This window comes from Podarcis muralis, chromosome 1 (assembly GCF_964188315.1).
Source record: "Podarcis muralis chromosome 1, rPodMur119.hap1.1, whole genome shotgun sequence".
NCBI lineage: Eukaryota > Metazoa > Chordata > Lepidosauria > Squamata > Lacertidae > Podarcis > Podarcis muralis.
This window is the reverse complement of record NC_135655.1, coordinates 92566823-92594608: the sequence shown is the minus strand read 5'-3', so window position 1 is coordinate 92594608 and position 27786 is coordinate 92566823. Positions and strand designations below refer to the sequence as shown.

Sequence of the window (27786 nt, the reverse complement as noted above, 5' to 3'; positions counted from 1 at the left end):
TTAAAAAAATACCTTAAGTCCTCGTTTCTCTTCCCAGCTGCTTCTCCTGTTCTTAAAGTCATAGTCTGAAAACGTCTCCTAGGGTTGAAGGGGGGACAAGGCAGGTGGGAAAAGCCATTGCCTGATGACCAGCAGTGTATTGGGCAGCATAATGTAACAAGAAAAATCTACTGTAGGCTTTTGATAGTTGAATTTGAGTAATGGAAGCGCCCCATTTTCATCTTGTTCTGTAGTATATCAAATCCATATAAATAGCCGTCCAGTCCTGCCTGTTGAAAGATTTTCAGGATTGTTTATTGCATTTGCCCTGTAGGCAAAGCTGAAGTGTCTCAATGTCATAACTGAAAAAGGAGGGCTGCTAGCCTGCTCTGTTATTTTTCTGGTGATTGGTCTTTTCTAGCTGTTGGGAAAAGGGTGAAGTGGGAAAGATTAACTGCCACAGAAGTAACTGGATAGAGCAATAGTTTTCTGTACACTACTGTGATATTTTAGAATGTGAGCAGTTGATAAATCTTTTAAAATAAAAATATCAGAACTGGCCATTAACTCTTCTCTTCCTGAGTGTGACTCGTTTTTTGCATGGAGCCACCAGAGAGCCTTCAGGTTTCTGAACAGGCATTGCTGGAATGTGTTTTATGAGAATAATGAAGGAAGTAATGCATATCCTGGCTCTTATACCAGTCTGGTAAATACCCATTTGCCTACTCATATGAAGTGGGTAGAAATTGATTCCAGGTGACAGATAGGAAATGATTGTAAATTGGAGCAGAGGTGGCTTTTTAAACAATTGGTAAGCATGAGCAGATGGGATAATGAAAAGTTCTGTGGGCTGGTAGCTCTTGTGGATTTATTTGCAAGCCTGTCTTATATATGCAGATGCCCATTTATTTATATAAACATTTCTATCCCGTTGTCCTAGTGCCCACTCAGGGCAGCTTACTGTAGCTTAAAAACACAATACAGTAAAAACACCACTGGTCCAACACACTTTTTTGTGTTGGACCAGTGGTGTTACAGAGGCAGCACTCACACATTTATAATGCATTGAAAAATGAAATTGAAATTAAAGTTGAAATGAAATTTCCATTTCTAGGAAGGTGGATGGAAGGAGGCGGTAAATGAAACAGGATTTCAGCTAAAGGTAATTATCTCCTTTTTATTATAATGTGTGACATTCTGTCAAAGGGTGAGCCTAATTTGCAGCTTCATAATTTAATGTGAGGGGAGCAATATTCAAAATAAATTTTTGGTAACTGAAAGTTATGGCATAATATTGTAAAGAGATTTGAAGAATAGAATTGTAGAGTTGGAAGGGACCACGAGGGTCATTTAGTCCAGCCACCTGCAATGCGGGAATTTTTCGCCTAACGTGGGGCTCAAGGCCACGACCCTGAGATTAATAGTCTCAACTGAGCTTTCCCATTTCTGTTCATTGAAGTTTTGTGACGTAATAGCTAGGCCTCTATACTCAAATGTAACTTGAAATATTGTTGCAATAACTGCTTCTAGTACATTTTTAATCACAAGTAATACCATATTTTATTCTGGTGATAATCTTCTGAAATGTGTGTTTTAAATTTATTTAAGTGAATACAATTAGTGTCTTGTGTGTTCTTCATTAGGCAGATTCTAGGTTAAAAGCCCTTAATGCAACATTCAGAGTGAAAAACCCAGACAGGTAAGTGTGTTGTGTGTGTTTTTAGTTTGTGTTGCAATTGGGAGTTGCAGTTAATGTGTAAATATTTTTTATTTGCTTACAAGGCCGTCTCCTTGTTGATATTCACTCTGATTTGGTTTGGTTTGGTTTATTACATTTCTATGCCGCTTTTCATTCAGATGAATCCCAAAGTGGCTTACAAACAATAAATAACAATAATATGATAGAACATAATAGAACATCATAAGTACAGGATAAATCATACAGAATAATTAAAAATAGCAATAGTATAGTAGTCTATAACAAAGCAACAACTAAAACAAGCTAAACATCACAATTAAAGCAAAAGTCATATGATTAACAAATCAATATGACATTTATAATCTATAAAGAAAATTAACAACATTAACAAAATAGCAAGCAAAAGATGAACTAAGCACTGTTAAGTTCATACGCACACTCTCCCACCCCCATGACTGGAGGGTAGGGCAAGGCAGGTGGAAAAAGCCATTACCAGCTGGCCTGTGCAGAGTCTCTCACCACTCACAGCTGTTCCTTGGGCAGGAGGTGTCTCTCTCCCTTCACTCTTGGTTTATTGACCCTATCTCCAAAGAGCACCCCATGTAAATTTGAAAGGTGATCCTCATTCCCTTTCCCAAATCCCTTGGGCTTCTTCTCTGCCCTCTCCCAACTCTTTAAAAGAGTGTTGTTGTTCTTTTTGTTTACATACGGAAAATGCTCCTGCATCCCAGTAATAATTTCCTACACATGCATCTCTCCCTTTCCTCCCTTGACATATGTCCACCCAATGATAACTGTAAGCAGGTAGGCTTTCTAAATGTCATAGTATGTCATTGAGATGCCCACAGTATATCTACTAATCCTTATGCTTTCCCAAAGTAAAGGGGAAAACCCAGGGGTGAAAGGAATAATGCGGTAATGATGCAGCTGGAAGTCCAACTTTTGCTTTATTGTGAGTAGAGTATAGAGCATGCAAAAATATGTAAGTGCAAGTGGTGTGCTGATCATTGGCCATACTGTTTGGGGCTGACGGAGAGCTAGAGTCACAGCAGCAATTGGAGGGCCACAGGTTCCCCACCCTTGTCCTATCCCTACTGGGAGTAAGCCCAGTTCAACTCCATTGGACTTCTGAGTATACATGTATAGGATGGTGTTGTAAAGCTCTTACAAATTTGATATTTTTTCATGGCTGATTTTGGGAGCCCCTCATTTATGCTGCAACTCAATATTCAAATGACTTCATGACTGTTTAAAATGATCTCTCACAAATACAACCAACAAATACAAAACAGAACTTTTCCTTCTGCTTTAAGGTTTGGTGACTGGCTATGGCTCTATTTCTTTCCATGTCTTTTGCAGAGGAAGTAGACTTTGAGGAGAAGGGCTTGGGGATTTTGACTGGTAAAAAGATGAAATGTTGTCGTAACTAAAATATTTTCAGCTAGAGTCTTTTTGATTTAATAATTTGAAACTGATTGCTAATGAGCATTTCAAAATATTAGCTGTTGCAGTTGTTCTTGAACTAAGCACAGAGCTCTTTCTGTCCTAAGCAATGACTAAGAGGGATGATGAAAATGTTGTGGCCTGCTGATGGAAAGAAAAGAATATCTCAGTAGTGCATTAATTAAACTCTTTTCTTGCATCAGAATCTCTCTTTCCCTCCAGTCACTCACAGTTTAAAACAAAATTTGCCAAGCTCAAAGCTTTTTGTTAGTTTCCTTTACAACTCCAGCAGCTACTTTCCACAAAGCAAATGCAGAACATGGCAACATATTGCATGATGAAATTAGTGTCTCTGCTTGTGTTGGCGGAACCATGTGCTGATAAAGGCAAGGCTCTCTAATTCCCTTCCATTCCCTAGACCACTTTTACATTTATTTCAGCCAGGCTTGCTTACTCTTTTTCAGTTCTCTTTGTCCCCTGTTGCTGTAAGAATGGGAAATTGGACTGTAGTTAGTCCTTTCCCTTATATTTCAAATGCTGGCAAAACCCCAAAATCAACAAACTCCAACTGAGGGGAGAATTCTCTCATTTTTCTGATATATTAATCTTGCACGTGGTTAACAGTAATGGTAGCTATTTTCAGGCAATGAGAATCATTTGTTTAGTGTGGAGACAGATGTGGAATTGTTTTAGAACAGTAGGGCTAGCTATACAGTATTTTCACTGAGTTCCGTACAAACATACAGTGTTCTTTCATGGGCATGTAGCTGAAAGCTGGTACTAGATAGCACCTGTGACATCAACCACACACTCCTTCCTCCCCCACCCCATACACCCAAGTCACAAAGTCTATGCCTTTGCTAAAGTTTGGGCCTTGTCATTTTCCTGTTGATGGGACCTACCTCTCATCCTTTATTTTTGGCAACTTTTCCCATAGCAGTGGGGCCTCCAGCTTTAAACTGGAACAGGGAGTTGCTGGTCTCTGTTGGATGTGCCCCTGAGACTTCCACACTTAACCCTCTGTGTCTCTTCTTCTCCTCTCTCCTGCTGCAGTTGGCTTTGAAAAAAGTTTTCTGTTGAATACTTTTTTTCAAGCCTAATTGCAGTGTAGGGTTGGGTAGAATCTTGACAGGTTGTGCAGCTGAAGAAAGCACTGCTGTGATAGATAACATTTCCTGTGGTTCCTGAAACCTTTGGATTCTGTTGGAGCATGCTGTGGCAGTATTTACAGATGCACTGTAAGCCCTTCCTTGCCATAGCTGAGTAAGTTGAAGGAAGGGATGAAATCAGTAGTAGCAAGAGTCAAAACAAGCCCATGTTGAGCTGAGTCTAAATTTTGAAGGACTCTGCGTCCAACTCTGCAAGCGCTCATGAATGTGTACTAGCAAAAATAAATTTTGAGACTTCTTTTTTGAGAGTTCCAGCAACACTACTTCTGACTGCTCTTAAATTCTTACATCTGCCTGCACCCTTAAACTACTCATTTTGCTGAGACGCAGTTGCACTTTGAAAAGAGCTAACGTGTCCAAGCTAACTATCTTCCATCAATTTTTATTAACTGTGTTTGCTCCAAGAAGCATTCCACATTCAGCACTACTTGGGGAATGGTCTGATCCCCCCCTTTTTTTTAACGTGGTCATTATCTACAGAACCGTACCAAAAGCACTTCTGAAAAAGGGTTTGAGAAGGGCCAAATTTTTCTGTTGATAGCTGATTTTTATGTTCCTGTATTTTTTTAACTGAATTCACCATGTTGTGAATGTGCAGTCCTCGCTTTCCACTGGTAGCTTAAGTCACACATTGTAGTGTATTGTTTTCCATCTGTCTCAAACTGCTGAGGTTTGTGCTTGAAATGTAATATTGCGCCTAAATTAGGGTACTACATTTCATTCCAGTATCTCTTTGTCCAAATAAATTGCTTTACAAGCTGACCAAATGGAATACTGAACAGACTAGTGGTTAAACAAGGCCTCGTTTTGCTCAACCAACTCTTCCTTGCATTAATAAGAGTTCTGCCAAATCCTTACTTTAGCTGATGGCTGCTACTTCAGGAAGCTAGAGATAATTCTACTTAAACAAGTCAATCTTTTCCTTAAACTGTTCTATTCTGAAGCTGTCATACAGTTTATGGCAGTTTGTGTTCCTGATTGCTAATGATCTGCTATCTGTTTTTGCATTCCCAGGAGATTTACAGAACTTAAACACTACAGTGATGAGCTGCAGTCTGTCATATCACACCTTCTGAGAGTCAGAGCTGTAAGTGTTTCCTCTGTGGATTCTAATGGAGAGTAACATTTATCAACATTGGTTAAAGTACAATAAAAGAATCCATCTATCCCTTGTTGATGTGCAGCTGATTTGATTGTAGTGCTGGGTTTTGGAAGTGGCCATTTATTTTTCTAAAAAATGTGCCTTTGCTTTGTGTCCCAGAATTCAAGAAATAGCGAGAAGTTGGAAGAACAAACACATTTTTAAGTGTGGTTCTCTGATGTGAGGGGTAAAAAAAAACAGGAACAATTTCACAAATTAAAAAAGTGGTGCTCAAAAATGGGATGCCCCTTGGGAGGTGTGGATAGTCAAATACTTCTTTTTGTGTTTCCCAGTTAGATTATTATGGTTCCCACCCCACCCCCACCCCACATATCCATTGTACTGTGTATAGTGGTCAACCTCTTTGATTTGCTTTGATCCCTCCCATAAGAACATCAGACTGTGCTGTGAGCTCATGTGCCCATTTTTCCTCTTTAGCTTGCTGTGGGGCTGGGGAGAAGATTTATTTCAGAATAAACCTCTGCCTTGTGTTCGGGGGAGATGTAAGGAATTGTTTGGTTTAAGTGTAGGATCTGATATCATGGGTCTGAAAAATTAAATATAAAATTGCTGACCTACTTAAGGCAGTAACTAATAAAGCAATTCTGTTAGCACAAGGACTTCTGGTTGTGCAACAGAACTTCCCCTCCTATCCCGATTGCCCCTTAATCTGTTTTCAGGTTTCCCTCAACCCTCCAGAGCAAATTTGGGAAGGGTGCTAACAGTACTACTTGGTTGGATTCTGCCCATAGTCTCCATGTTGCCTGTTTCTGTCTTAGGCTGTTTATTAGGGACTAGTAAGTAGCTGATATAATTCTGTTATTCCAGAAAGCTCAGTTTGTCTTGAAAGTGAGCCAGACTTCAGTGCTGGGCATATTGTCAAAAATTACAATTAAGGCTGGCAAAAAACTCACACCTGATACATTACAGAAGAGTCAGCAACTATTTTGCAAATGCCATCATATCCCGTCCTGATATCCTTACATTTGGAGGCCATGGACCATTTGGATAACATTGTAATTCATTTTTTTAAAAAAAAATTGACAAGATTTTCTATTAATGGTGTCTTCAACCAAACAAAGCAGGCACGATGTAAAAGAATATATTTTGGTGGATCATGATGGGATTGGAACAATGAAGAGAAAGCAATTCAAACAAGCATTTTCTTGTTTGGGTAGAGACCAACAAGAGAAGAGAAAATAAAATTCTTGCCCCCTGGTATTTTATTAATGTAATTCAGGCTAGCATTCCAGAAGGAAAAAGTGGAATAGAGCTTTGTTAATGTGAATATCTTATATGGCACACTTTTCCTAGAACGCTTCAATTAAATAATATGTCTGGAAAAACTGACCACTGCTTGCTTGCTTTAGAGAGTGGCAGATCGGCTGTATGGTGTGTACAAAGTCCATGGGAATTATGGAAGAGTTTTCAGGTAAGATATGAAAGCAATTTACCCCTTTGCTGAGTGAGATTTTATTCCCACCTCTCCAATTCATATTGAACAAAATCAGCTATTAAAAACAAAACTATAAAACAACTTTTTAAAACAGGAAAGCAGTAGATAAACAGTCAAGAGGTGGTGAGGGGAGACAGACAGTGAAGTTTTTAGCTGGTATCAGAATAAAAGTTGGGGCAGGGGGGTGGAATGGAGCTCCTGTTGTTGGGAGATTCACATCCTAAGCATCTTCACACCACAGAAGACTTCTTTCTCGCATGAAACCTATTGGAGGGAAGTGACTAGTGGGTGCTTTGCTTCCAGGGCTAATAGAAGCTTGGCCAAAGGTGGAGTGGGGGCGTTGTTCATGTTGTGGTCTCAGTCCTGATCAGGTTTTCTCCCTGTGACTGTTAACACCACTCAAAAAGCTTGTAATATAACATCAATGTGTTTAGTATCGCATGCAATTTAGTCTTTAAAAACTCTTGTCAGTCGTGTTTTGCTCTTGTCAGTAAATGTTGCCGAAAAGCATCTCTTACACCTTTTTAATCGAGTTCAACAAAACATGTTGCTACTTCCAATCCGAGGGTACAAACTGCAGACTGGGCTAGAGCTGAAGTCTCAGGAATCAAAAAAAAAAAAAAAGTTTCATGACTGCAGAAGGCTAAGAACCACTTATTAGCTCTGTCTGGAAATGCCAACACTGCTACTTGAGTGTCTTTTGTTGCCTCCCACCTATCAAGAAAAGGGAAGCAAGAGGTAGCTTATTAGCAGATCCCCTTTGCAGTACTTTGTCTGTACCTTATTCTGTGCAAAGCCTGGGAGAAAGTCCAGCCACATTGTGACATCATGAAACGTGACTGGAGATCATGAACCTTTTGATCACATTGCATGTGACTTAAATGACAGGTGACTTTTTAGTGCTGTAAGAAACCAACCCACCATCATGACTGTTTCCAAGATGATCTATATTTAGTTGTTTCAAGAGCTGACTGAAGCAATACGCTTTTGTGATTTGTATGCCTGATTGTGAACTTAACTTGGCCATCTTACTGGAAAATTAAAGAATCTGATTCTCCTTTTTGTGTTCTGCAGCTGGCACATTTAATCCACTAGGCTAATTGATTGCAGATGTGCATCTCTGATTTAAAACTCTAAACTGTATCAGTAGTACTCCTGTAATTATGCTAGATAGAACACAAGATGAACTGCACATTAGTTTTTGGAGTGCTTGGTTTCTTTGCAAGATTTCTGTAGGTTTTCAGTAATCTTACTAAAAATGTTATTGAGATTTTAGCATAAAACGACATACCAAAATAATATAAGACGTTAAGAAAATATTACTGAAACTCATGGACAGTAGACACAATGTTGCCAAAAAAGAACAGACTATATTTGGTGAAAGGTTAATTTAGTAGAGCTGAAAGGCGAGTGCCATCTTTGTTTTAAAATCCTGCTATGGATCTGGTGATAACAAATGGACACAATCAAACTCCATCAAAGTATGTTTCAGGCTATGGATGAGAAAATATTTCTTTTTAAAATTAAAGCTTTATTCAGGAGGAAATTTAGTGATAACATAAAGGTGAGAAAGAGTGCTTCTCCCCCAACTTTTGGGAAGTCATTTGTTTTTAAGTGTAGTAAAATGACGTGGTGATGCTTTCCAGTTTTAAATGTTCAAACAAGCTTCTTTTGGGGGCCTTAAACTGTTGGGAGTTCTTAAAAGTCATATTTTACATGTGGTGTTTAAGATAGGATAGCATATCTTATAACAGACTTTCACATTTTGCATTCAGAACTACTGCTTTCTCGGAGGAAGTACAGCAGTTTAGCCAAGTATAACTTGGAGGTTTCTCCATATAGATACCACCTGGGGAGAGACTACATACAGGATGCAGCTTATTAACTTTCTCACCCTTCATGTGTTATGTTGTTTCTTATTTAAAGGTTTTTTTCCTTTTCTTTTTTGTCTCTAGTGAATGGAGTGCAATAGAGAAGGAGATGGGGGATGGGCTACAGAGTGCTGGCCATCACATGGATGTGTAAGTATTGACTATCTGAGAGTTGATGGAATCCAGATGGACACATTAAGAAGGGGTGCATGAGTAGGAAAATGTAGTTTTGAGAAGATGGTGTGTTTTGAAAAATAGCACTGTAGGCTGTTCAGTATTTCATTGGCTTTAGCTTTGGACTGCTTCAGAATCTGTTGCATTAAGTAGCCCAAGGAATCCCTGGTGACTTAAAAAGGATTTCTTTTTATTATTATTTTGAAACTGTAGAAGAAGTTGGAAACGCTTCCAGAGTTTCCTTTAAGCTACTATGCCAGAAACTGGTAGAATGAAACCTGATGTTCTCCATTTGTTTGACAGCAGTAGCTGTTCCATAGATACTATATAACTTTATAGGTTTTGTTGTTTTTTAAAGTCACATCTATTTATTGCCTGAATTTTTAAATGGGTTCTGTAGGATATTTAAAATCTGAGGAATTTTCAGTTATCCTAATATGTTGCAGTTTAAAGCCCTACATGATTCAGACCCCGGGTATCTGAAAGACTGCCTCTTTCCCTACAGATTTGGGTGATGAGATTGGCAGAGGGTGCCCTCTTGGTAGTTCCTCCATCCTCAGTGCCTGGAGACCTGTGAGAGAGCATTTTTTGTGGCAGCCCCTGAGCTGTGGAACTCCCTCCCAACAGTGGTGTGTCTGGCACCTTCACTGTACAGCTTCCAATGAATATTCTTTACCTTGACCGTTGATATCTGAGGTGTATATTGTCATAAATTATACATCTATTTTTAGGACCCACCTTTTTGTGATTGAAAGTTGTTTTTAACTGTTTAAATGGTGTAACTCACCGGGGATCTTATGGTGGTGTTAGGGATCTTAATGTAAAATCATCATCATCATGAACAACAACATCATTTAGGCAGAGCTATCAACGTGTTTATTTTGCATTGATCAGTACGGGAAGGTAAAACTTGAGGCTTATTTTCTCTCATTCTGAAGCCCATGGGACTTAAAATGGTGTAACTCTGCTTAAGCAGCAGGGGCTTTGACCATAATGGTGATGGAAGGGGCTGCGGGCTGCTTTTCTCTCTGGCTGTCTTTGCATCTGTTATGGCTGGAAACAAGAGCGACAGCTGAGGCTCTCAGGAAGCCAGAGCCTGCCTATCAAAGTTAGCTGATCCTCCATCTCAAGGATTATAGTTTCAAGAAGTGTCCCACTGAGTATTCTTTTAAGTGTCTTCAACATTTTGCATCCTGGAAAGCACTGGAGAAGCTTTTTCAAATTGGCAGAACAGTATCCCCTTTCTGGCTGCACTGCAACATTTCTTAAAGCTATTTGGTATAATAATATTTGATCAGTAGGTGAGCACCAAAATTATTCTCCTGCTTTATTGGCTTCCTAACATAATGTAATCGTTGTCTTGTAAAATTCAGTTGGTATCTTTTATTTCATATTTTTAGCTGCCTGTTTGACTGAAGAGTGACAGTCAACTACTCTAACCTATTTTATTGGGTTTCCCTCCCTTGCAATAAAACTGCTTTCTTTTTAGCAGGAAATATATTAAGATTTATCGTTTTATTGTAGCAATGGCTTGGAAGGCTTTTAAGGAGCATTTCTCACAAGTGCCTTTTCAATATATTTTGTTGTTGTGAGAAATATGTTTCTTGACTAGTACATAATTATTTTACAACACTGATGAAGTTTCAGGGCTCTTTTATCTGTTATGCTCTCTTTTGGTAGGTATGCAGCTTCAATTGATGATATACTAGAAGAGGAAGAACATTATGCAGACCAGCTGAAAGAATATCTCTTCTATGCAGAAGCTCTTCGGTAAGCATATTAGCATAATTTCTGTGATGATTCTATTTATGTTTAAAGCATTGCAGTTGAGCACATTTGTAAACAGTTTACAAATGTAAAAGATTATTGTGCAGGTGAGTTCAAAAGCTTGCTCATACATGGAATTCTGGAACAAGTTGCTTTCTCAGCCTTTTCTCCAGATGTGTTTGTAATAGGGAAATAATGGGGCTCACATAAAAGTGGTTGTATGGGATGTGACAGAGGTACATATGGCTGTAAAAGTGAGCTGAAAGCAACATTGAGAGAACAATTCTCCGTAGCATGTCAATTGGATCAGTAATGCATTAATAATGATGATGGGATTATTAAAATTCAGGCTAGATGTTGGTTAGGATGTGTATTAAAAATCTGATTTAAACAGTTACACATGAATCTCCTTTATTGAATTATTTTTAGGGCTGTTTGCAGGAAGCATGAACTTCTTCAGTATGAATTGGAAATGGCTGCTCAGGATCTGACATCGAAGAAGCAGCAATGTGAGGAATTGGCGACGGGAGTAAGCCTGGTTTCATTTTTTTTCCACTTTCCTTTCCAAAATCTAGAATTGGAGAAAGCCAGGTTCTTACACTAAATGGCATTAATGTATTGCTTGCTGACAGGAGACTTGTGAAGGGTCTTACTCAAGTTGTAGATCTTAGTAATTTATTTCACAGCAATTTATGCTGTTCATGCAAAACTTCTGCATGGAAAATGTATGTGTTGACCACAAGGGTGTGTTACATGCTGCTCGATAAAGTGCAGTTTTTGAACTTAGAGGGAGGCAGGAAAGAGAGAGGGAGAAACTTTTTACTTTTAGACATTTTAAAATATTATCGAACAACTTCCCTTGTTCAGTGGACTGGGAGGCACCCAGTGAATTTGGATAAACAGGAGTGTTCTGTGTACTTGGTGGTATTGACATCGGCATAGTTTATCTCATTAGCAAGATTTTGAGAATGCACAGTACTGCATTCAGAATATTATTATGGATAGCTCTATTTGTCTAACAGCATATATGTTTGTGGTGATTGTGAGAATGGAGTTGATCATTTGAGTAAGTCAAAGGGGCATGAAGCTGTTTGGAATTTAATCACATTTTAAAAAAACTGTTATGGAAGAGATGCGTGTCGGGGAGGAATAGAAAGGAAGATATAAGCCATGGGAAATATTACATTTATTGTAAATCATAAGTATGTATGATATAATTTCCTTTTAATTACTAGTTTTTTATCTCTTACCTGTTTTAAGTCTTATGTGTTCAGTTTATCCATATGTTTTATCATATGCTGGTCTGTGACCAAAATAAAGTTTGATACTGATATTCCCTGACCCTACCAGGAATAGAGCAGTGTGTAGAAAATTAAAACACTAAGACTGAAATCTTGCATATGGTTACTTAAATCTTTCTGAAACAAATTGAGTAGCTTAACTCATAAACATTCAGCTATAAACATGGACTACTGAAAGAGGAGTACTTATAATCAAAATTCAGTAATAGCTTTTTTAGAGTTGGAGCCACTGTTTCATTGGTTCATTTCACAGAATCCTCTGAACCATTATTTGGAGGACTGGGGACTTGCTCTATGCTTCTCTTTCTTTCCCTGCTTCTCATCTTTATTTCTGCTTAACGTTAGTTTGCCAAGCTAGCCTAATTCGTCCAACTATAGTTGCTCAGAAATGGAGCAGGCAATTGGCTCCAGGGATGGGAATGTGTAAGCCGGCAGTATATTCTTGATCTGAGTTGTACCGTGCTGCATTAAGTAAAGATATATAGTTAAAAATAAATAAATCTTGATTTAGGTTTAACTGTCTGTCTCTTTTAGACAGTGTGAGATCCAACATGGTGTCATTGTTAAGAGTGTCTGACTTGGATGAGGGAGGTTCTAATTCCCCCTTGGCTGTGAAGAGCACTAGGTGTCCTTGGGGGCAGTCAGCCTAAACTGCTTCACAGGGTGGCTGTGAGGAAATCAGGGTTTGGAAGAACCAAATTTGTCACTGAGCTCTTTGAAAGACAGCTGGGATAAAAATAGAATACATTTTATATGCAGCTTAATATTTTGAAGTTATGTGTGCCATATAAGCTTTCCTTATCCATGTATTTGGGCACCTTCCCCTCCAGAAAAGCAAATTTCCTAGAATACATGTTTACTGTTTTCAGACTGTAAGAACATTCTCCTTGAAGGGAATGACCAGCAAGCTGTTTGGCCAGGAAACACCAGAACAAAGAGAAGCAAAGATAAAAGTGCTCGAAGAACAGATACGTGATGGAGAGGAGCAGCTCAAAGCAAAGAATTTAGAAAGCCGGTAACTGTTGATCATGTTTAAAGAAAAGTTATATTTGTGCAAGCTGACAGTATGCTGCCAGCATCTGACTATCTTTGGAAACTTTGGTTATCTGTTAAATGCTAAATACGAGGGAAGCAGCTATCTGGGATCTGTCACACAACTTTTATACATTTCTGGTGTTTATGAGTTTTTGCAAAATATTTCACTTGCAAAAAGAACATATTCAGTATTAGTCAGAGTAGCCCTATTGAATAGTATGACTTTCGTTGGCTATTTCTTAGCTACTGCTCGTGAGAGAAAGCTGAACACTTTCAAAGCATGTTTCATGGTTTACTGTGTGTGTTCTATTAAGATAGTAATATGTTTAGCAGGCTGGCTTCTCTGTCACAGAGCAGAATACAAACATAATACTTCTTCACACTGAGAAAACTTGGTAACTAAAAAAATCCCTTTGAGATTTTATAGAAAGCATAGGTAGCTTCCTATTAAGGTTAGATTTATCAGCAGGCTACTCGTGAACAAACAGAATGATCTTTTGCTAGGAACAAAAATCTTAGGAAACAAGTGCTGACATTTCCAAAACCAGTGTATTTGTTGCAGAGGAAAACAGCTTTTACGATTTCCTGTGTAAGGATTGCAGCTAAGAAGATCAATATGCTCAGTGTTATCTGTACATCTTGGTTTAAAAAAACAAAAATTCTGCACCCAGGGAAACCAGGCTTCATGCCAAGAGTAGTGGATTTCTCTGTGACCTGCATGAATTATGTAAATTTTGTGTATTTGCATAGGTAGCAAGTTCTTAGCAGAATTCTCCCCATCTTTATTATTGTGCATAATTCTGGCTTTGTTAGGCATGAGGCAAGGCAAGGAACTGTATAGGACACTGAAGGCCCCCTCCTTCAGCAGTCCCTCTGGCTTTGAAAGCTTCAGCAGATGTTTCCCAGACACTTCCAAACAGATCTTTGCAATCACAAGCAAATTTTGCTTTTAAAAATGAAAGCTGAGATTCTCAGGAAGCTGGAGTTCTGCTCTCCCACAGAATTGCAGCATACACATGACCCTGAATAATCTATTCCATTTAATGAAGGGCAAGTTTGTATTTTACTTTTGCCATGCAAATTAATAGATGCTGTTCAGGTCTGTGGGGAACATGGTTTGGGGTTGGATTCAGAGAGTAGGCTTATGCTCACGGAATATTCATCACAGAAAGGAGGGTGCTTCTCATCAGTTTTTCCCTCCCCCTGCAACTTATTGTGCCCCTGAAAATATTCTGTGGAGGATTGGAAAACTCTTCAAAACAGAAGGGAAGATGCAGGGAGAATTGACAAAAATTGCCTCCTCTTCCATCCCCACACACCTTGTTCATTTCACAGAACTGTCAGTTTGGATTGCAACCCCTTTCCCTGAATGGAAAGTTGTGTCTGAGAGCCTCATAAGGCTGGGAAAGGTGCAGAAAATGACAACTAACGTAATCGAAAAGCTGGAACAATCTATTATAAGGAAAGTTTGCAATGTTGCGAAGTATATATACATTATATATATATAATGTATAAAATTATGCATGGTGTGAAGAAAGTGGATGGAGAGAAGTGTTTCTCTGCCTCTCACAATATTAGAACCTGGGCTCATTCAGTGAAGCTGAATAGTGGAAGGCTCAGGACAAACAAAATGAGGTTTTTCACACAGCACATAATTAAACTGGAATTCACTACTGGAAGATGTAGTGATGAGACCAACTGGGATGGTTTTAAAAGGGGATTAAAATGATGGCTGTTTATTATTTCCAGTATCAGAGGCAGTGTGCTTCAGAGCTCTGGTTGCCAGGGAGCATGAGCTGGGGAGTGCTATTGCAGGCATGTTCTGCTTGTGGGCTTTTCATGGCCATTTAAATGTTTGCGCACTGTGGGAACAGAATGCTACTCTATGTAGGCCTTTGGACTGATCAGTAGACTTCCAAGGTCCTTGACACAGTTCATCTGGAAAAAGGTCTGACAATGAAAATCTGTCAGGTCGTAAGAAGTAGAAGAGGGAAACAGGTTTTGTTTCCACCACAATGGAGTGTATTATTGCAGCCCCTTTTCTTTCTTGCATAGGATGAATGTCTACCATTCATTTCTATTCAAGAATGCAAAGTTGATACAGTTAAACCATGTAAGTATTGCCTCCAAGCTTTGGGGTCTTGGTTGGCTGATACCTTTTTGACCCACTGAACAGTTTTGAGTGTTTGGATGAACAGTCATTGGTTATAGATAGATAATGACTGTTATGCATACTTGCTGTTCATAAAATCTTTAGAAACATTGACACTTTGTGTCCAAATGATTGGGAAATGCAATCTGGTCACTGACAAAGGCACCAAGTTTTCAGTTTAGAAATAAAATACTTAAAATGTTAACTCCCATCAGCTGGCCAGTAAAACTATTCCAAACTTTCCAAAGAACAAACAGTGCAGAATACACAAGAGGGAACTCCTGGAGACCACCTTGCTTATTTCCTTCCTCCCCCCACCCCCTTACCCATATTTGTATATTTAGACACTAAGTTGTATTTTAATCCCCAAGGCTGCTTAGGAAATAGTTTCCACATTCCAGAATCCACAGCAATAAAATACTTCTGTGAAAGGTTAAAATTCCAAGTAGCAAGCTGTCCAGATCTCCATCTGAGCCTCGAGCAGTAAAAGAAGCACGAGGGGGGAAATGCATTAATTACATGTAGTCATGTGGCCCCCAAATTTTAATCCAGAAATTTAATCCTGTATATAAAACTGATCCCAGTAGAGCTAATTGGAGAATCTGGATTGATAATTAATGACACATTAAATTGATAAATGCACAACTGCAATTAGTGAGCAAAGATGAGAGAAGGAATCCTGAAAAAATACTGAAAATCACAACCTTTCTTGAATATGTCCCCTTCTCATGAGCAGCTACAGTTGCTTCTCACATTGAGTAGGATGGCAGTAATTTTTCATCCAGTAAATAACAGGATTGATAGCTTGGGCTTACATGATGCAGGCATTTTTTGCACTAATTTGTTTTCCATTTATTGCAGTGACTTTATGAAAAGTGCCTGGACTGATATTGAACGCTTCAAAGAGCAAAAGAACCATGACTTGAAAGAGGCCCTGATAAGTTATGCTGTAATGCAGATCAGCATGTGCAAAAAGGTAAGTCTGTTGGACTAATATTTTAAACTTGGAAGCACAGTATGAAGATTTAATACACGTTTCTGCCCTCAGTAAGGGAAGCCTCAGGATACTCCTCTCTGCATTACTCAGTAGCCTTCTTCCACAGCCCTATTCTTTTATGCTCTGGGGATAGGAACATTCTGTTTGTGCTTAAGCATACATGATGTGGTTAAGCATTACATGATGAATGGAAGATTTGTGCTCCTCCATGATGTGTAAAATTCCCAGGATTTTTAAGTGGAAATGGATTTGGGTAGTTGATTCTATCCAACTTTCAGATTGAAAGCTCGCTTCAAAACCAGCATTTTCTTTGTTTGTTTTCTTCTATTTCCTATGAAGGGAATTCAAGTTTGGACAAATGCAAAAGAATGTTTCAGCAAGATGTGATGTATGGAACTCAGTCCTTCGTGGCAAATTGCCAGACAACAGAAGCACAAGTGCATGAACATGGATACTAAGTTGCTACATTATTAAACCATGGAATTGGTGTATTTGTGAAAGTAGGGCACAAAGAATTGGTCTCTGTTCCTTGATGGCCACCTTGTGGCTTCTTTTGCATGCAGTAGCAAATTGAACATTGTAGTTCTCTCTTGAGGTAAGGCTATAAGGAGGATCCAAATTGGCTTCAATGATTACATAAACTAAACTGTTCAACATACTGGGCTCTTGAACCACCGATCTTTGCACTATGTAAATCATTTCCAGGTACCCCTTCTTCATATGTTGCTGTTTCACAATTGTAATGCTATAAGATATGCTGATGTTTTTTCCATTATTATTTTTTGTCATGGCACAAAATTATGTTTTCAAAGTTTAAGCACCATCTGTAACATAACACATGCATTATGCATCTCTGAAGAAACGTTTTTCCAAAAAATGCTTAATTTTTATATCAAACTTTTAAACAGTGGGGGTGCTCCATAGAGTACAATGTGGTGTTTCTGTGCTTGAATTTAAAACCAATAGAAATCTATTATAGAATTTCTCTAATTGCCAGCACATGATTGAACAATTAGCACTGAATAGTTACTTTTACTGACCTCAGTAAAAATGCTTAACACCAGCTTTAAATTTACTCAGCATCATCCATTAGGTTAAAAGTATTTGGTTCTGCATCAATGTGTCTTTTTAAGATTATGCTGAACATAAATTTATTCCCCTTGTTGAATAGTAACAGCGTTCCACCCCACCTGGAAGAACACTATTAATCTGAATTGCTTTTGCTTACACTTGTAGCAACATAAATGTGAATTGCATTTATATGTATATGCATTTGTTTACTGCACTCATTTTGTCCAGATTTTTTTTTGAAAGGGAAATGAATAGAATGAATTGTTTGGTGTCTTCTCTGGTACAATGTGTTCAAAAGCAAGGTTGCTCTTGCTCGCTCTGAATCTTAAAATGCAAGACACTAATTCCCAGCTGTAGGAAAGATCTAATGCACATTTGCTCTTCTGCATAGGAGTCTTTAAAATGTCACTTGAGTAAATCTGGAATCATGCCAGACATAATTGTAGCAAAGCTTCTGAGATTAATAGTATTCATTTGTCAAGTATGCATTTAATTATTTTGGATGATAACACTGTATTAGTTTACATATTCCAAAAAGAACTACTTAATCTGTTTATTTCCCCTAAATCAGATCTTGTTTCTTGCTGCAGTTATGAAACCAGGTTTCCAGAGTAAAATATTTTCAGCTAAATTGATGTAATTTTTGATGTGTGGTTTTAAAGGTTAACAACTTATTTTAAGAATGGTTTCATCTTTATTGTTTAAGTGGAAAATTCATCCACCTTAAGATGAATATATCTATTGCCAATCATTCCATTTCAAAGAACTGTAGAATCTGGGTCCTAAAACTGAGTAAAAACTTGTACATTCCAAAAAACAATAAGCAGCTACAACGTTAGATTTTTCTAGTAAACTTCCTAGAGTAGTCGTGCCTTAATTTAATACCACTAGGCACTTGGAGTCAATATTTTCCATGCACTTGATCTTCCTAGTGCCTTCCCCTATCCCGCCCCTCTATTTCATAAGCTGTATAACTTAAATGTATTAGTATGCCTTTTTCTTGCTAACTGTATTAAATCTGAGAAGGGATCAAAAGGTTGTTGTATGCTTTGTGCCAAATGCTAAATAAAACTACACTTTATAATTTTTTGTATTTTTTGCACTTATTTTGAAATGTCCAATTATTAAAATAGTTGTATCCTATATTGGGCTTCATTTACTTTTTAAGAGGTACATTTTCATTTGATGTGGGACTCAAATTCTTGATTGCTAATATACATCTCTCTCTCTCTCTCTCTCTCTCTCTCTCTATCTATCTATCTCTCTAAAAAAAAGTAACCTCAAATTCATTTTTGCTCAAAGTAAACTAGTACAGTGGTACCTCGGGTTAAGAACTTAATTCGTTCTAGAGGTCTGTTCTTAACCTGAAACTGTTCTTAACCTGAAGACCACTTTAGCTAATGGGGCCTCCTGCTGTCGCTGCCGCACAATTTCTGTTCTCATCCTGAAGCAAAGTTCTTAACCCAAGGTAATATTTTTGGGTTAGCAGAGTCTGTAACCTGAAGTGTATTTAACCTGAAGTGTATGTAACCTGAGATACCACTGTACATCAGTCCTATTTTAGATGAGGGTGCTGGTTGATGCATTGCTTCAGATGTAACCTAAAAGATGGATTGGGCTATCAATAATAAGCTCATTGCCCTCCTGCATTCTCGTTCATTCTCAGTAACAGCAGACTCCCACATCTTATCTGTCCAATACTTCATGGAGAGTATTGTTTGCAATTTTTTGTTTTTGTAGAATTTAAGGGAGTGTGCATGTTGTTCTCAGACAGTCTTCCATCCAGGCACTGACCCAACCTTGATCTAATTAGCCTCAGCAAGGATGCTTCATCATATTGCTGGGGATCCTGTATATAATATATTATTATAACAATGAATTGTACGTCTTGGATTGCCCTCAAAACAGTGGAGGAGGCAAGAAGGGTACTGCCAGTTTCCCCAAGACACTGAAGAGAGTGCAGCTTCAATGTACTGTACTAACTTTTTTTATTGGAGCAGACCAAAAAGTCTCTTTGTTCCTCGTTAACAGAAGTTTTCTGTAAAAGGAGAGAACTTTGATATGACAAAAACACAAAACAAGCATTGCATCTGACAAATTATACCTGAAACACATAAGGCATAAAAACTTTATGTACTGCTTTAAATAAAGCAGGATTTTAGCATTTTGAAAGGTTTGCCTTGCTTAGGTTTCTTGAGACTGGAGCAAATTGACTTTCCAACATGTCTCAGAAAAGCTGGCATCCCCTATAGGCTCTCATTTCACTCTGCAGTACTGTGAAACAAGTCTGTTTCTGTTTCAAATTGTTCTAATAGTGTGTTGTTGAAATGTTGGCTACTCAGCAGAAGGAAAATTGTGTGCATAGCCCATCAACAATGTTTCTACAAGTGTATGGATAGGAACATATTCCTACCTCACCTGCAAATACTATAGCAGTTGATAGAACCTCTCTCTAGCCTGCCATATTTGAAAAACCTTAACTCGTATTGAACTCAGTTTTAGAGAGTTTAACTGTGTTACTATGGTGCCCAAAAGACAAGCTGTTAGTTCAGTACATTTTGCTATTTTGAAGTATCCAGGGAAAGCTGTCGGGAGTATGCCAACAATCATAGTGGCTTGCTCTGTGCTTCAGAATGTCAGTATCTATATGAAGGTTAAGTATTAGAAGTGGAACATTTACAAGACAAATGGAACATGTGCCTGCATCAACCATTAGCAAGTAAGCTAGCTAATCTTACTATCAACTATGCATGGATTTCTCTCCAATAATTTTTCAGATGGGTAAACTAATAAGCTAATATTTGCATAAGGAATATATCTATACTGCACAAAGATGCTCAATTTCTTGGGCATTTTGCTTTCTATATTCAATATGAACATGGTATTTCAGATATCTGTTTTGACATCACAGACAATTGACTCCTGACTCATAGAGATGGACATTTCAACAATAATTTAACGATATTAAACATGCTGGTTTGCAAAAATAATTATTCATACCTGTTTTGTAGCCAAGGACCTCTGTAGTCCCTGCCCCCCACCCCTACAGTACAGGTGTGAGCTCACAAATTGAAATTTCTGCTATGAAAAATTTAGGACAGAGAGTTCGTTGGAGAGGTAGATATGGAGCAGCAGCCTTGGATCATCTGAACCTTTGCTAGATACTGCATAGCTTCTCAAGGTAAGGAAAACTTGTGAGGAATAGACTATCATTTCTGTTTAAAATTTGATATGGACTGAATAGGCTATTTGTGCTTTTTAACTGCACTTATCCATTGAACTGTGGTGTCTACATATACTCTCTTGTAATTAATTTTTGGGCACAGTTTTTATTTATGAATGTAGTAAAAATTACTTTACTGACAAACAAACACATTTTATAAACCCAAATGTACATCTCCCGACTAGTGTCTACCAAAATTTGTTTCTTTAGAATGAAAAGTATTTAGGTAAAAGCAATGTTTGATTACATATTGCCCCCTAGTGTCAAAGTATTTCAAAGTAGCCTAACACACACAAAAATAAGGCAGAACAATTTGCAATGGTTATCACGACATTTTCACAGGATAGGAATCTGTAAAGAAATAGGTACCACATACCAAACATCTTCTTGTGTGAAAATGGGGTGTTAAAGTCATTGTAAACTCCCCCTTCTAAATAGAGTCTGGAGACTCTGCAACTGTCAAATGCCCCTTTCTAACTACAGCTTCCCTCCTGTCCCAGACTCTGCCATAATTCTTCTCTCCTGTTGCACCTAAGTAGGATCCGCATTGTTGAGTTGCTGGGATCTTTAATCTGACCTCTGGAACTGCCAGCCATTATGGAATGCAATTGTTGGCAGAAAAAGGTAAGTTGCTTTCTAAGTATCAGGTGTGTTAGGTGAACTGGAAAAATCAAGGCTGAAAGTTTCATATCCACTTCTGATAGATCCACGAGCCACAACTTTTTCGACAGCTCTAGCAGGATGTCAGATTTGTGTTTCTCTATGTGATCTCAACCTCACCCCTGCTTTCTATACAGCAAAACAAAAATAAAAAATTCAGGGGAAGCACATATTTATTATTTCTGGCCCGATGCTGAGGGCTTGGACATGCCTAGTGCAGCAATTGCTGGACTGTGTGTTAAACCATGGTTAAAATGAAACAGGTATGGCAGGAAAAACATCAGCATACAAGTCACTGCAAGCTTTTCAATGAGATCTATATACTAGTTGAAGGGTTGCCATAAAAGCCACAGGCAAAAAATTATATACTGTACCGGATTTTTTGGTTTATGTGGTTCCATAGAATTGGAAAGGTGTTGCAGATTTACTATGCGGTCTGCTTTCAAGACACCCCCAATTCAAAATGGTGGCTAAAATGTAATTTCCCTTACAGTTCTGACACACTCAAAGTGACTTGAAGGGGAACTGAATCATGTTTGTTGTTGTGTTAGCTGTGTGCTACCATGGGAAAGACTAAATGCAACATATGGCAGGTACATTCCTGATAAAAGTACAAGATGGGAAGTGTGCTCTTCCTTCAACATTTTCCCCAGCTGTAATGTGCAATGATGATTTATGTTAGTAAGAATACACAAACCAGTACAACAACAACAAATAAATATGCCAGAATTAATAAGCAATATGCCAAAATTAATAAGCAATTTATTTCATATCAGTGGAAGGTGGCATATTATGTAATGAACTAAATAAATATTCAGCTGTATGCTACATGAAAATAAGAGTAAAAATCTGAGCTTGTTCTAAGCAATCCTTAAGCTATTGACTTTTCACATATTCTGCAGCCAGACTGCTCTATTTGTATCTGGCAAAATATGCAGCGCTTCATGTCGTTAGTGTAGCATGGTTACATTTTTTACATGTTAGAAGTGCCTAAATTTTTAGTCTTTTCTGTAGAAGCCATTTGTTATAGATGTGCATCCTCTTTAGCTGAAGCTATACAGTGGTACCTCGGGTTAAGAACTTAATTTGTTCTGGAGGTCTGTTCTTAACCTGAAACTGTTCTCAACCTGAAGCACCACTTTAGCTAATGGGGCCTCCTGCCGCTGCATGATTTCTGTTCTCATCTGAAGCAAAGTTCTTAACCCGAGGTAATATTTCTGGGTTAGTGGAGTCTGTAACCTGAAGCGTATGTTACCCGAGGTACCACTGTATGTTGCTCCTTCCCTTTAAGGTTGTACTCATGGATGTATGATGCATAGAAATGTCTGTGATATTTGCAAATACCTCTGTTAATATGTTGCTCTTTCTCCAGCAGCCTTTATAATTTTTGCAACACTTGTATCATTGGCTTTTTTGTACTGCTTGGCTTCTGACACAGGGCATGTAAGGTGGGGAGCACAATCTACATCTGTTTTCTGCTGCATCTGACGACATTTGTATCTCCGTTACATATATACTGTTAAGTCTAATTCTACTAGATTATACAGGCCTGGGTTTCAGCAAGCAAAGCAAAACACTGCTTGAAATAAACTTCCAACAATTGTTCCTGCTCCTAACTTGCCTATGTTTTAAATGTGTGTGTACTGAAATTGCCCTATTGCATGACCATGACAGGGCTTTTTAAAGAATTTGTATGTCTTGCAGCCTGATCCTGTAGTTTTTTGGAAGTAATTCTCACTAAATGAACTGGTGCCAATTTAAGATTGAGGGTGCCTATTTAATATTACTACATATGGCATGTGTGTGCCACATTGGTGGTTGTTATTATAGAATCAATTATTGAAGTGTGTGTCCATCCATCTTTTGTGTGTTAGAATAACCTTTTAGATAATGTTTTGAACATTAACATTCTGAGAATGTATTATTTGTACAATAATAATATGGTGTGATCTTTGATTAGCTGTTACAAGACTGGATTAATCCTGAAAGGTTATGAGATAAGATATAGTTTTGGTTCTCTTGGTGTATTATCTCTGCCCGGAACTGGACGGAGGCAGTATGTCACAGTCACTGTTGATTCTACTCAACCTCTTTGTAGCTTTGCATACCATCACATGCTATGTTTCTGGACCGGATGGCTGTGATGAAACTTTGGAGCCTGTTTTATGGTGGTTCTGGTCCTACTTGGTGGGGCAGTTCCTGAAAATGGTGCTGGGGCAACTCCTGTTTAGTGCCTTGGCTACTGACTGATGGTGTCCCTCAAGTTTCAACTTGTCCTCCATGGTATTTAACTTCTACATAAAACCACTGGGTGAGATTATCCAGGTCTGGAGGGTTTAGCATCACCAATATGCAGATGACACCCTACTCTATATCTTGTTTCCATCTAATTTCAATGAAGTTGTTCAAATTCTAAGTCCAAACCCAACATTGCTAATGGGCGTGGTGAGGGCAAATAAATTGAATTTCAATCTGCAAAAGAAAGAGGTTCCCCCAGTCATAATTTGGATGCATTCTTCGATTCAGCCCGGAACTTGTAAAACCAGTTTTGAACAGTGACCAGGAGCATTTGCCCAGGTATGACTACTGTTTCCATTCTTAGATGTCAGATCTAGCCATGGCAACACATGCCTTGGTTATATTGTTAGGACAGCTGTAAGCACTGGTTCTGTATTTGAAGAGTGTTTGAAAACCTCAGCTGCTTCAGAATGCTGTAGCCAGACTATTGACCAGAGCCTGTCATAGACAGCACATGTTACAATAGCTTAATAAGCTACCTGTTTATTTCTGGGCACAATTCAAAGTGCTGACATTTGAAGAACATTTCGTGGAAACTCAAGAGAACACCTTTGTGCCTGTTCCCTCTGTAACTCTGCTCAGGATTGCAGCCTAAGTAAATATCTTTAGATCGTATTTCATAAAATGATATTAAAATATTTGTGGATATTTATTCTGTGATTCCTGTGAAATGTTTATAAATTTATTGTATTAGTTCATTTCCATGTGAGAGAATAGTTCAGGCCCAACAGTTTATGAAATAGGTTAATTTGGTGCTCATTAATTACTAGTATTTCAGTTTTGTGGTCTACAAACTGCAAAAGGGTGCAATCCTGGCACACAGTGTGACAGGCAGGCAACTCCAGGAATATCAACTGGCCATCACTACTGATTAATCAAGTTTATTCAGCGATACACAAAGTATTGAGAGATGATAATCTCAGCACAACGGCACTACCATAGTAGTATGTTGTTGAAGATCTTGGGAGTGTGGGAGAGCTGTGGAAGTATCAGAAACATCACAGACCTGCTGACATTTGTTCCAGTGCCTTCACCATAATTTCCCTGCAATTTAACTAACTACAGGCTGCCAAACAAATTTGAGAAAGGATTCCAGATGATGCAGCTTTGGAAAAAGGAGTGGCTTTTGTTGTGCTGGAGGCCTTTCATTCTATTTCTCATTAGAGGCAAAACTAGTCATGATGGTGGCAGGCTGTGTACTTAAACCCAGATCTGTCCCAGTCATGTAGAAAATGAGAGTCTGGTATTAACTGAAAAAGGATAACATGGGCTGGGAGACGCTAACACTTTTTCTCCCACTGCCCCATAGCTTATTATCCACCAACCCTACAACCAGTGTGATTGGGACAGATGCAGGCTTAAACATCTCTGTTTAAACATCTTTTCTCCTTATGTCTAGCTTGGCTCTGAGGAATCTAAATTCCTTTTTAAAAGATGCAACAAAGGAAAGAAGCTGGAAGCAGAACACCATTTGTCAGCAAAGAGGCAGCGCCTGTAAAAAGTGGAACATTCTATAAAAAGTATATTACACTTGAGTATACTATTATTTGCATATTCATGTGTCTCTTCTCTTTGTCTCCAGTACACTCTCCTCAGAAGGAACATCATCAAATAAAAGTCTGCTCTGGAACCTCCTAATACTCATGGATGTGGAGAGTATAAAATGCTGTCTATAAGTGCATCCACACTATTTCCTATGGAAAAGATGGCATCTTTATTACATCCTCATCAACTGTTGCTCTCCTGTGTTTCATCAGTCTACCCAGAAAATTAGACTGCTGTGGAAGCATCAGCACAGCACTGCAATATCCAATATTTCCCATCTGTGTTAAGAGGCATGTAAAGTGGCCTTGATGTGTTAGTGATATTATTTCTTTATAATTACCGGTACATTTAGATCTCATCTTTCCTCCCTCAAAGTAGTGTACATTGTTATCTACCTCCCCATTTTATCCTCATAACAATCCTGTGAGGTAGTTTAGGCTGGGTGTGACTGGCCCAAGGTCACACAGTAAGCTTCATTGGTGAGTAGGGATTTGAACCCCCGTCTCCTAGGTCCCAGTCTAGCACTAATTTTACTTATTACCTTTCTGGTTGGGGCCATTTCATTTGCACAGCTTTTTGGCAATATTTAATTTGTATTTTTGACTACTTAAAAAAAATAATAATTGAGCAACAGCACACAAATGAAAAAATGTCTTAACTCAAATGTACAAAATGATTTTTAAAAGCCCAAACTGCCATTTCAGTCTGTGCCATTTTATCACTGTGTTTATTATTATTTTTCCATTTTACCCTTTTCATCTACTTTTTAACATAACTGAAGTAATTGTGCAGTGCCCCTGAAATGGAAAAAGTGCCTTGGTATGAATTTTTTAAATGTTTGGAAACAGATAATCAAAAAATGCTGTGCTCAGGTGAATTGCCCCTTCCCTGCCCATAAAGCTGCATCACACTTAGTAGTGTAGCTGAAACACACAACACTTTTTACCCAAAAATGTGAAAAGTCAATTGCAATTCTGCATATATCTAACAGTGGAAGGACTACTGGGTAGCGTTAAGAGCCACCAGTTAGGAAGTACCCCATATGAGAAGTGCAATTTGTGTGTGTGTATGTTTTTAGGATTGCAGCCCAAGTATCTTATTGTTAGCTGCTTGCTTAGGATGAGTAACAGTTCTGGGCAAATTGCCTGTCAGAGTCACCACTCAATGTATATGTGCATAGATGGGCTGGTATATATATTTTTAATACCTGCAAAAATGCCATGAGTATAGATTATAGGCATTTTTTTTAATATGTTGTCTCTTCAGCTTTGTAATGCAGCTTTCCCCAACTTGGTATCCACCAGATGTATTAGACTGCAACTCAACTATCCAGGAACAAAGGCAATGCTGGGCAGAGCTGATGGGAGTTGTAGTGACAAACTTCTGGAGAGTAGCTCTAGCAGCATGATCTAAGCATGCTGTAGGGATTATGCAGGTGCTGGGAGGCCAAAATCTCACTGCAACACATCTGAATTCATCCTAGAAGGGGAAACTACCAGTGGCGTAGCGTGGGTTGTCAGCACCCGGGGCAAGGCAAGTAATTTGCGCCCCCTAACCCGTGGATTTGCGCCCCCTAACCCGTGGATTTGCGCCCCCTAACCCGTGGATTTGCACCCCCTAACCTATGGATTTGCCCTAACCCCAGATGTTGCGCCCGGTGCGGCCGGCCCCCCCTGCACCCCCCACGCTACGCCACTGGAAACTACCAGCTGTCTAGTCACTCACTACTGTATTGAGATGAACCTACCTGATCCATTAGATCAGCAACAGGTTTTGCTTTCTGGCTTACGGTTAGTGAGGACCAGATTGGTGGGCATTGGCAACAGGGCCTTTTCAGATGTGGCTCTGCAACTGTGGCTTTCTCTTTTTATAAATTATAAATTATTTCTGGCCAACTTTTGCATGATGATGCTGGTGCACTTTTTTGTTTGCCTTACCATGTTCCATCTACGGTTTTCTTGTCAGTTTGGGGACATTGGGTGTGTGGAATAACCCAAGATAGGACTACCTAACACCCTTTAACCTTGTTCACCCCAATGCAGTTGTAGCATGTACTCCCTTCCTGCACTCTCCTCTGCACTTTTTAGGTAGGCCCCCTTCGCTTCTCTCTCCACCTCCTTGATCGCCAAGTGCCAGAAGTCCAAGCTGGCCTAGAAACCACACCGATTAATCGAATTAGTCCTTGATGCTGGTGGCTGCAGTTCACTCAGAGATTTGGGATGGAGGGGCACACGCTCAGACTCCCCAGCACCCAGAAACAAGTCCTGGGGCTGAGACCTCCGAAGCCTTCCCCTTCCCCTCCCTCTTCTCTGTTACTACTCCTCTCGCTCTTTCACCCACCTTCCCTTCAGGGGGAGAGAGCAGCAGCCCTGCTTCTGGTGGCGGGTTCGGATCCTGCGGGCGATTTCCCAAGCTGCACCGCGGCGGCGCTCTCTCTCGCTCGCTCTCTCTCTCGGCCCGTCGCTGTCACCGCCAGTAGGAGGCTGAGGCGGCTGCGCTTTCCCCGACCGGCCTGCCGCCCGCCGCCGCTGCAGCAGCTTCTTGCAGGAAAGGAGCCATCGCTGCTGCTGCTGCTGCTTGCTGCTGCCGCCGCCATCATGGTGCCCGGGGCAGGAGCCGGAGCCGCGGCCTGGGGGCTCTGAGCCCCCCATCACCTCTTCTTCCCCCGCCGCCCTCGCCTTCCTCTGCCACCGTCGTCGTCATCGCGCCGCCGCCGCCGCCCTACTCTTTCCCCAGCTTCGGGCCGCCGGTAAGAATCCAGCCGCGGAGGGGACGGGAGGCGGGCCCGGGCTCCTTGGTGGGGCC

General features: G+C 39.4%; 2 protein-coding genes and 1 long non-coding RNA gene across 5 annotated transcripts in view; 2 read left to right on the top strand and 1 right to left on the bottom strand.

The window, feature by feature from the left end:
- Nucleotides 1-18337, top strand: part of SNX4 (sorting nexin 4) — a 29001-nt gene extending 10664 nt beyond the window's left edge. Inside the window, exons 5-14 of the mRNA XM_028743912.2 lie at nt 1094-1141; nt 1623-1678; nt 5305-5377; nt 6802-6863; nt 8843-8908; nt 10613-10702; nt 11129-11228; nt 12870-13015; nt 16049-16163; nt 16524-18337. Coding sequence (XP_028599745.2) covers nt 1094-1141; nt 1623-1678; nt 5305-5377; nt 6802-6863; nt 8843-8908; nt 10613-10702; nt 11129-11228; nt 12870-13015; nt 16049-16163; nt 16524-16571 — 804 coding nt within the window. The 3' untranslated portion in view covers nt 16572-18337. The remainder of the gene's footprint in view (nt 1-1093; nt 1142-1622; nt 1679-5304; nt 5378-6801; nt 6864-8842; nt 8909-10612; nt 10703-11128; nt 11229-12869; nt 13016-16048; nt 16164-16523) is intronic.
- LOC144329006 (uncharacterized) lies at nt 7-27456 on the bottom strand. The gene is made up of 2 exons (XR_013394419.1): nt 27322-27456; nt 7-269 (listed from the first exon to the last, which is right to left on the bottom strand). It is a non-coding gene; the product is annotated as an uncharacterized LOC144329006 (long non-coding RNA).
- ZNF148 (zinc finger protein 148) overlaps nt 27456-27786 on the top strand; it is a 35103-nt gene continuing 34772 nt past the window's right edge. For 2 of the 3 annotated variants that reach the window (XM_028743840.2, XM_028743848.2), the window contains exon 1: nt 27456-27730. The gene's annotated coding sequence lies outside the window, so the exon portion shown is untranslated. The remainder of the gene's footprint in view (nt 27731-27786) is intronic. The other variant, XM_028743824.2, reaches the window with a different exon arrangement.